This window comes from Haplochromis burtoni, unplaced genomic scaffold (assembly GCF_018398535.1).
Source record: "Haplochromis burtoni strain Fernald_Lab_line unplaced genomic scaffold, NCSU_Asbu1 Contig_1771, whole genome shotgun sequence".
Classification (NCBI taxonomy): domain Eukaryota; kingdom Metazoa; phylum Chordata; class Actinopteri; order Cichliformes; family Cichlidae; genus Haplochromis; species Haplochromis burtoni.
This window is the reverse complement of record NW_024584132.1, coordinates 1,252-17,826: the sequence shown is the minus strand read 5'-3', so window position 1 is coordinate 17,826 and position 16,575 is coordinate 1,252. Positions and strand designations below refer to the sequence as shown.

Here is a 16,575-nt window from a genome sequence, read left to right as displayed (position 1 = left end):
TGAAGCACAGGAGGAGGAGTGACTGAGAGCAGAGAGGAGGAGCAGAGATTCAGGGAGGAGCTGAGCTGTTACTGAACTATAGAAGAGAGAAAAACCTCCACATTCAACAGAGTTCAACACAAAACAAACTTTATGTTCCTCAACATGCTGTCATTACATCACTGTGTGTTTCCTCTGATTCTTCTCACTCTCACAGGTCTGCTCACCTACACAGGAAACTATGTTCAACTCAAATGATTCATTAACGTCAATTATTGATTGAAAACGTTCTCTCTTCCTTCAGGTGTCACATGTGATCAGCTCACTCCAGTCAAAGATGAAGAGTCCAGTGTAGAAGGCAGCACAGTTACTCTGACCTACAAATACACCACAGGTGCTAATTATTTCTTCTGGTATCGACAACATCCAGGAAAAGCACCTGAGTTCCTGATCTCACACTCACCTTCAGGATCAGTAGGAGAAGAAAAAGTTCCTGGACTGAAGATTCAAGTGGAGGGAAAGAAATCAAGATGAGCATCTCCTCTGCTGCAGTGTCTGACTCTGCTGTGTACTACTGTGCTCTGCAGCCCACAGTGACAGGAAACAGCAAAACTCTGTACAAAAACCTTTGGAGCAAAGACAACAGAATACTCCACAACATCCACTAGAGGGAGCCACACACTGTTAAACCTCTGATTCTTGTGTCATTGGACTGATGACAAAGACAACAGAGAAATGAAGCAGTAAAGATCAGAGACAGAGACAGAGCTGCTGTGGAAGCACAAAACTGTTTGATTGGCTGAGCTATTAAACTGGCCCCGCCCACTGAAGTTGAGCTCATCCAATGACATTATTTGTTGGTCATTGTGCTGCAGTGGAAGAACATTGTTCATGTGCTGTCTGTCTGGCTTTAATAACTCCAAAGACATGTTGCTGCACCTCTTTTTGCTTCTATCTCACATTATAGGTGAGTTTAAGAACAGGGATTAAAGTTTAGTTGAAGCTGCTGCATTAAGCAGATATACAGACTGCATTTCACTACTTTTCTTCTTTCTTTTTCCAGGACTAACAGCTGGAGACTCAATCACTCCTCAACAACCTGAAGTCACTGAAACAGAAGGAGAATCTGTCACACTCACATGTAGCTATGAGACAAGTTATAGTTATCCTTGGCTTTATTGGTACAGACATGATTCTGACCTTCAGGCTCCTCAGTTTATACTAAAGAAAGGAGCAAAAGACCAGCAGTGGTGGTGAATATATTCCTGATAAACGTATGACTCAGAAACATCACAACAACTAATCTGACCATAGCAGCCCTAACCCTGGCAGACACAGCTCTCTACTACTGTGCTCTAGAAACACAGTGATACAAAGTGTAGAAGAGGCTGTACAAAAACCTGAACACAGATATCTGACTACTCTTCAAAGAGGAGGGAAGTGGTATTCAAAGCACAGCTTCATATCAGATGGATTCTGCTAATTCCTGTTTTATCAGAGTCACTGTGGTTACAGCTGCTAATGAAACACTGTGGGAGGATTCACATGAGCAGCAAATCCACATCAACCACAAACCAACTGCAGGAACGTTCAGACATCAGAAGTCAAATAAAGTAACTAGTAATAAACTCCCATCATTTTTGGTGCATTAATGATGTTTTACAGCTGAAAGATTTACTGGTTGATGTTTCTTTCTGGTCTCTTTGTCGATGTAGGTTTGCCCTTGTGTCTCGCCCTCTATGTCTCTCCTCTCTACTTATGTGTGCGCGAGTGTGTGTTTTACAGCCTTTGTCCCCCGTATCTGTTTCCATGTTCTTCTCCCTTTGCACACTTTATAACCAAAATGATTTAAGGGAGCCGTGTGACACGTCACACAAGCAGAAGTCACATTAACGATGTAGACAGAGTCAGAGAGTCGCTGATACACACACAGTTAAAAAGTCTGAAACTTGAGACATTTGGAGAAAAATGTGTAAGAAGTCCTGAATTCAAGAAACATCTCAGAATAGTTTGTGGCTGTTTGGTCAGTTTGATGTGAAGTAAAATGTATTTATACAACATTTTTTAAGACAAAGTGCTTTACAGGGAATATAAAAAAATATCAGACACAAAAACATGTTACACAAGAACATCACCCAAATGCCGCTCTAAGACGAGGATGTTTTAGCTGTTTTTTTAAAGGATGAAGTGCTTCGACAGGCTCGTCATGAGGCACATTAAGACCCGGCTGCCACCCACACTGGACCCACTGCAGTTTGCCCCCAACTGGTCAAAAGAAGACGCCATCACCACCACCCTACATCTCGCCCTCACCCATCTGGACAATAAGGACACATATGTACGAATGTTGTTCATAGACTTCAGCTCAGCATTCAACACGATCATCCTCAGCACCTGATTGGAAACCTGAGCCTGCTGGGCCTGAACACCTCCCTCTGCAACTGGATCCTGGACTTTCTGACGGAGAGGCCTCAGACAGTCGGTAGCAGCACCTCCAACACCACCACACTGAGCGCTGGAGCCCCTCAGGGCTGTGTGCTCAGCCCACTGCTGTTCACTCTGCTGACTCATGACTGTGCAGCCATGCACAGTTTGAACCACATCATCAAGTTTGCTGACGACACGACTGTGGTGGGTCTCATCAGCAAGAACGACGAGTCAGCAAACAGAGAGTTGCAACAGCTGACGGACTGGTGTCGAGTCAACCTGTCTCTGGATGTGACAAAACAAACGTGTCATGGTCCTGGGTCATGTGACTCAGTGTTTTGTGTTTATTATTATGATCCTGTGTTCTAGAGTATTCTATGTATTTGGGTTTGGACTTTTTAGTTCTTAGGGCTTTGGTTCTGTGCTTCCTCTGTTTTGTCCTGCCCGTATGTTCCCTCTGTTCTGTCTGTACCGTGTCTCTGAGTCCAGTCTGTGCATTTCCTGTTTTACTTTGAAGGTCCGTGTCTGATGTCAGTGTGTTCAGTTTTAAATCCTCCCTGTTTCGTCACGTTAATTAGCTTCAGCCGTGTCTCCCTACTGTGTGTAGTTTCCTCGTTTCCCTCTGTGTTTATAGTGTGTGTCCTCTCGTCGCTGTGTTGTCTCCCTGAGTCTCTCCCTGTTCCCTCCGTACCTTTAAGGTTTCAGGTCTGTTTTGTTAGCTTCCCAGTACAGGTTATCCTTAGCATCCTGAGCAGCTGCATCACTGTCTGATATGGTAACTGCACTGTACTGGATCACAATACTCTACAACGGATAGTGAGAGCAGCTGAGAAGATCATTGGAGCTTCTCTTCCCTCCATCACAGACACTTATAGGACCCACTGCATCTGCAAAGCCACCAGCATTGTGGACGACCCCACACACCCCTCACACACACTCTTCACCCTGCTGCCTTCTGGAAAGTGGTACCCGGTACAAAGTACTTGCCAATAAATCTGCTTTTCCCCCATCAGCTACAGCTACTCTACTATTCTTATCAAGAATTGGATAACTCCAGTCTCTTCTTTCTCCCCCCATTTTCCTGATCATCTCCCACACTTCCCCTATTTGAGTATTGCTACCAATTGTATTACAGAAATCTCTCCAGTACGTTCTCTTTGTTCTTCTTATTGTACTTCTGACTTTCGCCTGTGCTTTTTTGTAGTCAATTAAGTGTTGAAAATTATGAGACCGTTTGACCAACTCTATTTCTATTGCTCTATTTCTTTCTCTAACTACTAACTTACATTCATCATTCCACCATGGAACTGCTCTCCTCCTAACTTTCCCTGTTGTCTTTGGAATAGCCTCCTCAGCAGCGAGTAGAATACTTTGACCGATTTCCTGATTCATGCTTTCAACGCTCAACTGATTTTGAACTTGTAAAACCTTCCTCTCACAAACCCTACTAAACTTCCCCCAATTCGCCTTCCCAAACACCCACTTCCCTCCTAATGTGGCCCTTCAGAGGATGCTCATTTCTGCTGCTGTATCTGTGATCACGTTCTTTTGACCTTTTGAATTTCAGGGAGTTTCTAGTTTTGGGAGATTTCTTTGCGATTCTGGAAGAAGTGTTTTGTAACTTTTCTAATAACGCTATAATCAACCTTTGAGTTCAGCATGTTTTCAGTGATTTTCTACAGCAGTTTCTGTGTCATATTATTACAACTGTGTAAATTTATAACAATACGTTCAAATATTTAAAAAGTGGAGGAGCATTTTGTCAGCTGATGGTCTTCATCTGCAGCCTTTGAGATTTTCTCCTGTGACGGAGTCACACAAACTTTACCTCCATCACTTTGGATTCTGAGTGTTGTTGAAAACCAGAGGATACAAGACGATATCTGACTCTGATTGAAATATCTGTTATTCTTTTTTACTGTGTCTCAGTTGTTTGTGGGTTATGAGCTCAGATGTTGGAGTGGTGATATCTGACAGCTGAAGCAGTTTTGTTTCTGTTTCTTCAGAAGACAAACAAACTGTAAATGTTCGACATTGTTAGAAAGTGTTCTTTATAAATAAAGTTATTTTTCTTCTAATAGTTTTGTGCTTCCACAGCAGCTCTGTCTCTGTCTCTGATCTTTACTGCTTCATTTCTCTGTTGTCTTTGTCATCAGTCCAATGACACAAGAATCAGAGGTTTAACAGTGTGTGGCTCCCTCTAGTGGATGTTGTGGAGTATTCTGTTGTCTTTGCTCCAAAGGTTTTTGTACAGAGTTTTGCTGTTTCCTGTCACTGTGGGCTGCAGAGCACAGTAGTACACAGCAGAGTCAGACACTGCAGCAGAGGAGATGCTCATGTTGAGCTGGTTTTTTCCCACTTCAATTTTCAGTCCAGGGATTTTTTCTGATCCTATTACTCCTGATGCAGAGTGAGAGATCATTAACTCTGGTGGTTTTCCAGGATATTGTCGGTACCAGAAGAAATAATCATTAGTCTTCACTTCTCTGGATAATCTATAGGACAGAGTAGCAGTGCTGCCTTCTACACTGAACACTTCTTTGTTGGTTGGAGTGAGATCTTCACAGCTGACACCTAAAGGAACAGAAACATGTTTTATTCTTTTATAAATCATCACAATTCAAATGTGTTTCTTTAAACACACAGATTGTAACGTACCTGTTAGAATGGTGAGAATCAGTAAAGAAAGTGCAAAATAGTCCAAAGACAACATGTTGAATGAAGGTAAAGTTTATGGTTTGTGTTGAACTCTGTTGAATGTGGAGGTTTCTCTCTCTTCTAGTTCAGTAACAGCTCAGCTCCTCCCTGAATCTCTCCTCCTCCTCTCTGATCTGGATTTGAACTTCTCTCACTTCCTCCTGCTTTACACACTAGTAGCAGCATCTTCACTTTCAGGTGGAGCTCATATTTCATCTGTGCTCTTCAGTTCCCTGATCATGAACTGTAATTGAAAACTGGATGGATCAGAATCAGAATACTTATCATCTCTAGGGGAAATTATTTAATGGATGATCAATTATTCGCTGAAAAAAATCAAAGTCAAAACAAAAACACTTTCTGAACAAAAAATCTTCAGAAAACTGGAGAATTATTCTTCATGACCACGTTGAAAATTACGATGAGGTCTGTCTGCTTGGAAGCTGAATTAGAAAAAGGTGTACCTCGTCACTTTTACACAGAGCTGATGTCCAGGTCATATTTTCCTTTCTTCCTGCTTTATTTGATTTACTAACCAGTCGTTTCACTTTAGTGTTTCCCCTGACTGATCCGTTTCTGCTGGTAAACATTCTTGTTTCAGTTGTGTGGTTGGCAGGAAGTGGACCCAAACGCAGGACGCAGGAGAGAAGAATTGAACTCAAAAACCTGCTTCAATGCTGATTATTCACAGGAATAACAAGAGACCAAAAGCTCCTGCAGGAACGAGGAATCAGAGTAGACACATCTAAGGAAACCACGGAGCAGAAAAACACAAAGCTTTGAGTCAGCATGATAATGATCAGAGGGAGACTGTGACAATACAGACATGTGGGATAACAAGGGGAGTTCTCTGCTCTGGCTCTTGACGAAGGCGGTCGCACTTTTCTCCTCCTCCTCCTCCTCTTAGCTTCCCTGCTTAGCCTCTTGTGTCCTTGTCTAGTCTCGTGTTTTTTGTATTACTTTTCCCTGGAACAGTCTCTCACAGTCTGTTCTCTAAAACCTAAAAGAGAATTATGGATTTGATCAACTTGTCCCTGAATGCAATTGACACCCTTTTCTCAACGAGACGTCTGGGCTCGGGTGAGCCTGAGTGTCCTGGAGGGACTTTCCCTGCCGGATACACGACGGACGGGTGGCAGAATTGGAGGGTCGTGTGCCTGGCGGGACTGTCGATCGAGATGCTGAAGATATCTACCTATTCGGAACCATGGTAACAGGGTTCTGGCTGATCGGAGCTGGCTTGGCCCTGGCTTATCGAAGAATTAAGGAAGTGGAACCGGCTGTTCAAACCCCCACAAGGCTGCTGTGGTGTGAATAAGGCACGGCGGGACCAAAGATCATAATTTAGAGCCATTTTATTGATTTCACAACACAACACACCCAAACCCCTGAGTCCCCGTGTTTTTAACTAGGTGGGCGTGATTAAGGATGCCGTGCAGGTGTGTCCGCCCTCCCTGCGCGGCACCGCAGACCACGCCCCACCACAGCTGCCTGCTGGGATTGAAACGATGGGACGAGGCGCGACTTCTCAGAATGGGCTCATTGAGTGCAGCACGATAAGATCTTGGAGAAGCTTGCGGCTGCTGTGAACACTCAGAATAAGACCTCTGAGCGCAAATTGGATCACATCTTGGAGAAGCTCACTGCGGTCGAGTTCTCAGAATCGGCTCTTTGAGCACAAGAATGACAACATCACGGAGCGTAAGTTTGATAACATCATGGAGAAGCTCACGGCTCTCCAACGGGAGATTGAGAGACCAGTGTTGGACTGTTAGAACAGCTTTGAAATTCATATGAGTTGTTCGCACTAAAGTAAAAACCACCATCACTTCATGCGGAGACCCCTTCGGCGCCAGCTGCGGTCTCAAGGCTGGAGCTGAACAACAACACCCTGATAACGACTGTGTTTAGTCTGTTCTTCCCATTCCATGCAAGGCCACCTGGGTTGGCTGGAAGACTGTTTACTTAGCCTGGCAGGGCGAAGGACACTGTCTCAGCTGAACTCTGGACACACACACACACAATTGTTATACCTCTCTGACCTGTCTTCCCCATGTGATGTTTTGTGTAATGTATGTATGGTCGGAGGGTAAGATGGCGCCGCCATTGCGTGCAATAGGTCGGCAGCCTTATGAAATTTCCCCTTGTGGGACTAATAAAGGCATCTTATCTTATCTTAAAAGGAACAAATGGGAACACAGCTGATGGCAACTAACACAATGATGTGAGAGGAAGTCAAACTAAATACAAGACACAGAGGGCAGTCACCAAAATAAAACAGGAAGAGGAACATAACAGAATGTGGAGACAAGATTAACTTGACAACTAAACAGGGAAACAATGGAGACAGGACACAGAGAGACAGACATGGGGACAAGACTGAGGGAACAGAAAGGAAAACAATCAACCTGAAGTCCTCTCCGTTATTTCCTTTTTTCGTTGCTTCGTTCAGTTCCATCTTTATCCTACTTTCTTTCCATTTCTTTCCTTCCTCTGTCACTAACTAGAGACACAAATACCACAACAGAGAACCAACAAAGGGATCAGGAAAACTCAAAAGCACAAAGAACCCAAAACATTAACAGAAACGAGGAGCATAAATTACTTCTAAAAACCAAAAACAAATAATGAAATTACAAAACTCAAAATCCTGATGACTCAGGGACCCTGACAGTTTCCTTATACAGAGAAATGAGGCTGTGTCAGTGTGTCAGAGCCTGCTGATTTACACTGACGTAGATTCAGTAACATACATGTGGTGGCACAAAACAAACTGTGTTTTTCAACAACTGAAACCAGAGAGAAGAAGAACAATGTTTCAGTCACAGTAACAGAATCAGAGGTTTAACAGTGTGTGGCTCCCTCTAGTGGATGTTGTGGAGTATTCTGTTGTCTTTGCTCCAAAGGTTTTTGTACAGAGTTTTGCTGTTTCCTGTCACTGTGGGCTGCAGAGCACAGTAGTACACAGCAGAGTCAGACACTGCAGCAGAGGAGATCTCCAGATGAAACTCCTGTTTTTCTTTGTCATGTATAAACTTCAGCTTTTCTGTTTGCTTTGAATATCTGCCATAACAAGCTGTGGACGTGAACCGGACTTCTGATGGTACCAGTAGAGGTTCCTGACAGAGCCTGAATAGTTGCAGGAGAGAGTCACAGTGTCTCCTTCCAAACTCATCACTACATCTTTAGATGGTGTCAGTAAATCCTCAGAGGATCCTGAAAACAACAAAGACATATTTCACCATCATGTTTCTGCATCTTTAAACTTAGTTTATAAAAAGTGAATCAATTCAAACAACATCCAGATATTTTCATGTCCATCATCTCCTTTTACATCTCACTCCATCTTTTGATGACTCACCAGTCTGAAAGGAGACTATCATCATCCAAATGAAAAGCAGCAACATGATTTCCTCTTGGACTGAATGAACAATAGAGAGAACACAGCAGCTCTTCAGCTCCTACATGAAGCCTTTCATGTTCACTGCTGTAGCTCCTCCTCCAAAGGCTGCTTCTTCTGGATAGGCTTGGCCCTGGTTTCTGTGGAGCCTGTAAATAAAGAGCTTTGAATATTTGAAATGTTTAGCAGAATGTAGAATAATCTCACTCATGTATTAAACAGCAGAAGTACACGTGTAAACCAGCCAGCATCAACACTGGACTTTAAAGGTTCATTTGTAGCTGATTGGTTTCAACAACCTAACACAAGTTTATCATATCAAAGCCTGATTAGAAAAATCCTTTTCCACTGTTTGTGGATGTAAAGCATCAGCTGGTGGTAGCTCTTCCTAAATTTCTCATACTTGGCAAGTTATAAATCTGTAGGAGTGAAAAAATAAATACAGAGTTCAGTATCAGCTCTGTTAGATATCACAGGCGTTTCTTTAGACTCAGTCATGATGAAGTTATTGAGTGATGTGCATTACTGGGTAGAAATCATTCTCCAGCTTCCTGAAGGTCTTTCAAAGTTTTCCTTGCATTGGCTGCTTGTTCACTCATTTTCAGTCCAGTCCTTGTACCTGATCATTTTCAGGGGAATGTTTTTGATTGTTAAGACTCTAAACACTGAGTAATGAATCCTTCAAGCATGAAATTACTACTCAACACATAGTTTAGAATAGAATAGAATAGAATAGAATAGAATAGAATAGAATAGAATAGAATAGAATAGAATAGAATTCAACTTTATTGTCATTGCACATGCACAGGTACAGGGCAACGAAATGCAGTTTGCATCCATCCAGAAGTGCTTTAGTGATATAGATATATTACAATATATATTAGCAATAATATAGATATGTGAGTATATTACAGAAATGGGTCTATTATGGTATGTTATAATGTACACGGTATGAAGTATGTTGTGAATATTCTATAACTATAAGTATGTACAGGCTGTAGTGAGTACAAGCTATGTACAGGATATGAACAGGATATAAATATGAAAAACTATACAGAATATGAAATAAATAACTTTACAGAATCTGAGATATACAGCTATACAGAAATGGGAACTATGCAAGTTGTAAACAGTTGTAGGATTAAAGATTATCGAATGTACAGAATGATTATTTACACAGAGCTATACAGTAGTGCAGTTAAGATAAGTGAGGGTGTAGATAGTTTCTACAGAGGCTATATAAAGTGCTGGTGGTTGTGAGTGGTGGTTCAGTCCATGTTATTATTGTGTGTTTGAGGGTACAGTTGTCCATTGTGGGTGTGTGTATGTTCAGTCCATGAGTTTAACGTGGGTCAGATGTCAGGAGGCAGAGTTCAGGAGTCTGACAGCTGTGGGGAAGAAGCTGTTCCGGTACCTGGTGGTCTTAGTCCGGAGGCTCCTGTGGCGCCTCCCAGAGGGCAGGAGGGTGAAGAGTCCATGTGATGGGTGACTGGGGTCTTTGATGATTTTCCCAGCCCTTTTCAGACACCGCTTCCTGTAGATGTCTTTTATGGCAGGAAGTGGTGCTCCGGCGATGCGCTGGGCAGTTTTCACGACCCTCTGCAACGCCTTCCGGTCCGAGGCAGAGCAGTTCCCGTACCAGACTGTTATACAGTTGGTCAGGATGCTCTCGATGGTGCAGCGATAGAAGTTCACCAGGATGTCTGAGGACAGGTGGTTCTTCCTCAGAGTCCTCAAGAAGAAGAGGCGCTGGTGAGCCTTCTTGACCAGCTTGGAGCAGTTGGTCGTCCAGGTGAGATCCTCGGAGATGTGGACTCCCAGGAACTTGAAGCTGCTCACACGCTCCACAGCCGTCCCCTTAATGTGGATGGGTGGATGTGGGTCAGCATTCCTCCTGTAGTCCACGATGAGCTCCTTGGTCTTCTCGGTGTTAAGCAGCAGGTTGTTTCTGTCGCACCACTCAGCCAGACGATCCACCTCCTCCCTGTAGGCGGCCTCATCGTTGTCACTGATGAGGCCAATCACCGTGGTGTCATCTGCAAACTTAATGATGGTGTTGGAACCATCAGCAGGTCTGCAGTCGTGGGTGAAGAGGGAGTAGAGGAAAGGGCTCATCACACAGCCTTGTGGTACACCGGTGTTCATCGTGATTGTAGATGAGCAGTGGTTATCCAGCCGGACATGTTGGGGGCATGAACCAGTGTTTTCTACACAGAACAGAAAACTAGCAAATAACCAGTTTTATGTTGTATATTTGGAATCTTATTTATTCGACTGTGTCACAAAAAAGACAAATATTCAATTTTTGTTGGTTGAATCTATAAAAAATGCAAAAGATAACAGTTTGACATAATAAAATATTTCTACATCAGTAAGGTGATTCTCAAACAGCTGTTAGCTTGAAATTTGAATTTTATCTAAATATGAGAACAAAGAGTTCTTACTGTTTTTACTTTATACAACATAAATTCTGCAAAAGAATAAAAACTGAGCTGGACTTTTAGCTTCATGTGAGAGATTTTACCTTAAAGAGATAAACCTCTGTTACTCTGTTTATTTTGCTTCTGCTGCATTTCTGCATGTCCTCATCCACTAAATATAAAATAGTGTAAATGAGCAGCTTTTGATGTTTGACAGTTTTTATTGTGTCTGAACGTTCCTGCAGTTGGTTTGTGGTTGATGTGGATTTGCTGCTCATGTGAATCCTCCCACAGTGTTTCATTAGCAGCTGTAACCACAGTGACTCTGATAAAACAGGAATTAGCAGAATCCATCTGATATGAAGCTGTGCTTTGAATACCACTTCCCTCCTCTTTGAAGAGTAGTCAGATATCTGTGTTCAGGTTTTTGTACAGCCTCTTCTACACTTTGTATCACTGTGTTTGTAGAGCACAGTAGTAGAGAGCTGTGTCTGCCAGGGTTAGGGCTGCTATGGTCAGATTAGTTGATTTATCTGATGTTTGGGATCCATATCGTTTATCAGGAATATATTCAGATGTCCCCCCCTTTCCTCTTTTCCAGAGTATAAACTGAGGAGCCTGAAGGTCAGAATCATGTCTGTACCAATAAAGCCAAGCATCACTTACTTGTCTCATAGCTACATGTGAGTGTGACAGATTCTCCTTCTGTTTCAGTGACTTCAGGTTGTTGAGGAGTGATTGAGTCTCCAGCTGTTAGTCCTGGAAAAAGAAAGAAGAAAAGTAGTGAAATGCAGTCTGTATATCTGCTTAATGCAGCAGCTTCAACTAAACTTTAATCCCTGTTCTTAAACTCACCTATAATGTGAGATAGAAGCAAAAAGAGGTGCAGCAACATGTCTTTGGAGTTATTAAAGCCAGACAGACAGCACATGAACAATGTTCTTCCACTGCAGCACAATGACCAACAAATAATGTCATTGGATGAGCTCAACTTCAGTGGGCGGGGCCAGTTTAATAGCTCAGCCAATCAAACAGTTTGTGCTTCCACAGCAGCTCTGTCTCTGTCTCTGATCTTTACTGCTTCATTTCTCTGTTGTCTTTGTCATCAGTCCAATGACACAAGAATCAGAGGTTTAACAGTGTGTGGCTCCCTCTAGTGGATGTTGTGGAGTATTCTGTTGTCTTTGCTCCAAAGGTTTTTGTACAGAGTTTTGCTGTTTCCTGTCACTGTGGGCTTCACAGCACAGTAGTACACAGCAGAGTCAGACACTGCAGCAGAGGAGATGCTCATGTTGAACTGTTTTTTTCCCACTTCAATTTTCAATCCAAAGATTTTTTCTATTCCTATTACTCCTGATGCAGAGTGAGAGATCATGAACTCTGGTGGTTTTCCAGGATATTGTCGATACCAGAAGAAATAATCATTTCCAGCTGCTTTTCTGGATAATCTATAGGACAGAGTAGCAGTGCTGCCTTCTACACTGAACACTTCTTTGTTGGTTGGAGTGAGATCTTCACAGCTGACACCTAAAGGAACAGAAACATGTTTTATTCTTTTATAAATCATCACAATTCAAATGTGTTTCTTTAAACACACAGATTGTAACGTACCTGTTAGAATGGTGAGAATCAGTAAAGAAAGTGCAAAATAGTCCAAAGACAACATGTTGAATGAAGGTAAAGTTTATGGTTTGTGTTGAACTCTGTTGAATGTGGAGGTTTCTCTCTCTTCTAGTTCAGTAACAGCTCAGCTCCTCCCTGAATCTCTCCTCCTCCTCTCTGATCTGGATTTGAACTTCTCTCACTTCCTCCTGCTTTACACACTAGTAGCAGCATCTTCACTTTCAGGTGGAGCTCATATTTCAGCTCTGTGCTGCTTCAGTCCACAGATGATTCATGCTGTAAATATAAATCAGTGAGGGGTGGCTCAAGACTTTCACACAGTACTGTACAAAGTACTGACTGCCTCACATTAACCGGATCTCAGTGTCATCTTTTCCTTGTTTCCTATTCTGAGCTCTCTGTTGTTTTTACATTGGACTGATTTATGTCTGTGCTCTGAACACAACTTTGAAGGCTTGAAGTCCTCATCAGTTTCAGCCTAAAAATACACAGACATTAACCCCATGCCTGTAAGTCAGGCTGAAGTGTGTGTATTAGGGAGGAAGTTAGTCTAGTAACTGGAGGGCTGATGGTGCAATTCCCTGCTCCTTCAATCTGAATATTTAGTTTAACTCTGTTATAAAGCACCAAATCAAAAAAAAAAAAACACCCCAAGGTGTTTAATGTCCTAAAGACTCAACAGCATTAAAGGAAAACTCCACCAGCTGAGCAACCACTTGGCAACAGTGGGAAGGAAGAACTCACCTCCTGGAAATACTAAGAAAGTTACAAATAATACTACTATGACTTCTCCAAAGAATGAGAATTGTTATTGACCAGAGTGAAGTTGCCCCACCACACACACACCTTTTTCAAATCAAACGTATGTGCTGCTGTCATTCTAAAGTTGCTGTGAGCGTTAATCTTGTTACTATGATGTGTTGATACAGTCCTCACACGGGGGCGATCCGCGTTACCTCGCTAATGGGGATTTGCTGCGTTAATGCAGTTATGGCGTTAGCCATGATGTTTTCGGCCTTTAATCTTTTATTAATATCTTTCAAACAAAAGCAGCTCAAATGTTTTACATCAATTTTGTTTAATTTTGTCCGGTTGACCTTGGATGACCTCTAGAAACTTTTATTAAAGTCTTTAATATGATAGCAGCAAAACAAGAATTTTAGCAACACAAACGTTTGACTTCACTTTTATTTGAAGAAAGGAGGGGGGGGGTGAGTTCAGTCATGTTTATTATTGGCATGATGTGGTGTAGAAAACGCTGGTGATTATATCTATGACCACATACAGAAGTAAAATAATGTCCTTGGTTGGCTGAGATTCAGTAGGCGGGACCAGTTACCTCTTGAGATCATCATTTTAATGTTCATCTCAGAGGTGTAACAGTGTGTGGCTCCCTCTAGTGGATGTTGTGGAGTATTCTGTTGTCTTTGCTCCAAAGGTTTTTGTACAGAGTTTTGCTGTTTCCTGTCACTGTGGGCTGCAGAGCACAGTAGTACACAGCAGAGTCAGACACTGCAGCAGAGGAGATCTGAAGACTCATCAGGGTTTCGTTCACTTTAACAGAAAGTCTAGAGACTGGATCTGATGTCAGCTGTCCTTTGTCTGAGTGAGAGATCAGGAACTTTGGTGGTTTTCCTGGATATTGTTGATACCAAAAGAAATAATAGGTGCCAACAACAGGTTTAGAGTACCTGCAAGACAGAGTCACAGTGCTTTGTTCTAAACTGGATTTCTGAGTGTCGAGTGCTGTGAGCTCCTCACAGATCACACCTGCAGACAGAAAATACTCAGTCAGAACATGGAAAAGTCCTACTGTCTCACACACAGCCGAGAGAGTTATTAAATATGAACTCACCTGTTAACAGGAAGAGAAGCCAGTAAGGAAACACACAGTGATGTAATGACAGCATGTTGAGGAACATAAAGTTTGTTTTGTGTTGAACTCTGTTGAATGTGGAGGTTTTTCTCTCTTCTATAGTTCAGTAACAGCTCAGCTCCTCCCTGAATCTCTGCTCCTCCTCTCTGCTCTCAGTCACTCCTCCTCCTGTGCTTCACACACTTTGTTATAACCAACATCACAAACAGTACAAAGGTCTGTTATACTAGGATTACAGTTTCATACAAATAAAAGTTATTATTCATTTTTTTAAAAGCGTTTGTGCCATAAGGACTTATTCTCTTGGGTTCTCTTTACATTGTGAAGATTTTATTTGCCTTATAAACCTTCTTTGGCGTTGAGCTTTCAAAGGCAGTTATGTTATAAACTGGTGGTAAAAATACTTTTCCAGTGGAGCACCTGGTTCCAAATTGCACTGATTATCTCCCACAGCTTGTTTCAACTTTGTTCTCCTGTAATAATTATTTATTCTAACTTATTATTATTTTTCTCTAACTTTTATCTACTTCTCTGCAATGAATATTTGCAGGAGATCAAGTCTTTTCACTATATTCCGCTATCAGGGGAAAAAGAGATTTCAGTGTCAACATCATGTGAAAGAGTTCTGCTCCTCTGACTGCTGCTGTAGGACAGGTTTGAGACTGTCTGGGAGGATAGTGTTGAACTATTCTTGGAAATTATAATTGATGAAGAGCTCAGGGTGTTTTTGGATTTTTGGATGACATGTATACCTATAAACACTATAAATCTATCTGTACTGAACTGTAACTTTCATGTATTATGTTCATGAAAGCATGAGACATTTTGCAAACATGTGTTCAAATCTGAACACATTGACATCAGACACGGACCTTCAAAGTAAAACAGGAAATGCATAGACTGGACTCAGAGACACGGTGCAGACAGAGAACAGAAGGAACACACGGCAGACACTAAAAAGAGGAAGCACAGAACCAAAACCCTAAAAACTAAGTCTAAACCCAAACACATAATCAGAATAAACTAGATCATAATAATAAACACAAAGCGCTGGGTCAAATGACCCGGGACAATATAATCATATATACAGATACACTACGCTGGAATGTTTTTATATATGAGAATCACCATGTTAAACATTTAACCTGTAGGCTTAAAGGTTAAGGTAAATCAATCAATCTTTATTTCTATAGCACATGTAAAAAGGACAGTGTCCAACAAAGTGCTTCACACAAGGCAGCAAAGCGGATTACAACAAATGGCAACAAAACCAGTTACAACAGTTACAGTTACAGTGACAGTTACACGCACAAACTGCAGACCGGGAGGAAGTCCAAACTAATTTGCTTCAAAAGCTAGATGGAACAGGTGAGTTTTTAAGCGTGATTTAACGATTGAATGGATCTGACACGTGACATCGATTATTCCAGAGTTTAGGGTGCGGCAATTGCAAAAGCTCGGTCCCCTCTAGTCTTTCGTCGGGGCCTGTTGCACTAAGAGCAGTTGGTTAGAGGATCTGAGCTCTCTATACACGTCGAGAAGGTCTGTTAGGTAACTGGGCGCCAAGGTTATTTAAATTTTTAAAGTATACAAAAGGATTTTAAAAACGATAGGTATTTAACAGGGAGCCAGTGTAGATTGGCTAGAACTGCGGTGATATGATCATGCCTTCTGGTGCCAGTTAAGTGGCGTGCTGCGCCATTTTGAACTAATTGCAAACGCTGGAGGAGAGAGAATTGGAGGCCCATGTACAGAGAATTGCAATAGTCTAGTCTCGAAGTAATGAAGGCATGATAAGCTTTTCAAGGTCTTTATGTGGAATATAGGGCTTTGCCTTGGAGATTTGACGTAGCTGGTAAAAACTCGTTTTCACAACTGAGGCAACTTGTTTGTCTAACTTGAGTGAGCTGTCCAGGACCACTCCAAGATTTCTAACGGTATAAGAGAGATGGCTGGCATAGGACCCCAGTGTATTAGTTAGCTGGTCCAGGGGAATGGGACTGTCAAAAAATGTAATTTCCGTTTTATTTTCATTTAGGGTTAGAGAGTTTTGTAATAGCCAATCTTTAACTTCCCACAGATAGTTGAACAAAGGCACTAATGAGGACTGGACATCCTGATTCATGAGGAAGTAGACTTGGATGTCGTCTCTT

At 42.0% G+C, this 16,575-nt stretch overlaps 1 long non-coding RNA gene and 1 gene segment (V, D, J or C); both read right to left on the bottom strand.

Moving 5' to 3' along the window:
* Positions 1-4,488: 4,488 nt before the first annotated feature.
* LOC121813482 lies at positions 4,489-5,286 on the bottom strand. The segment is given in 2 exon segments: positions 4,489-4,980; positions 5,065-5,286. Coding segments are annotated over 2 exon segments (429 nt in total).
* Positions 5,287-11,636: 6,350 nt separating this feature from the next.
* Positions 11,637-12,154, bottom strand: LOC121813480. The gene is made up of 2 exons (XR_006053731.1): positions 11,779-12,154; positions 11,637-11,682 (listed from the first exon to the last, which is right to left on the bottom strand). It is a non-coding gene; the product is annotated as an uncharacterized LOC121813480 (long non-coding RNA).
* Positions 12,155-16,575: the final 4,421 nt, after the last annotated feature.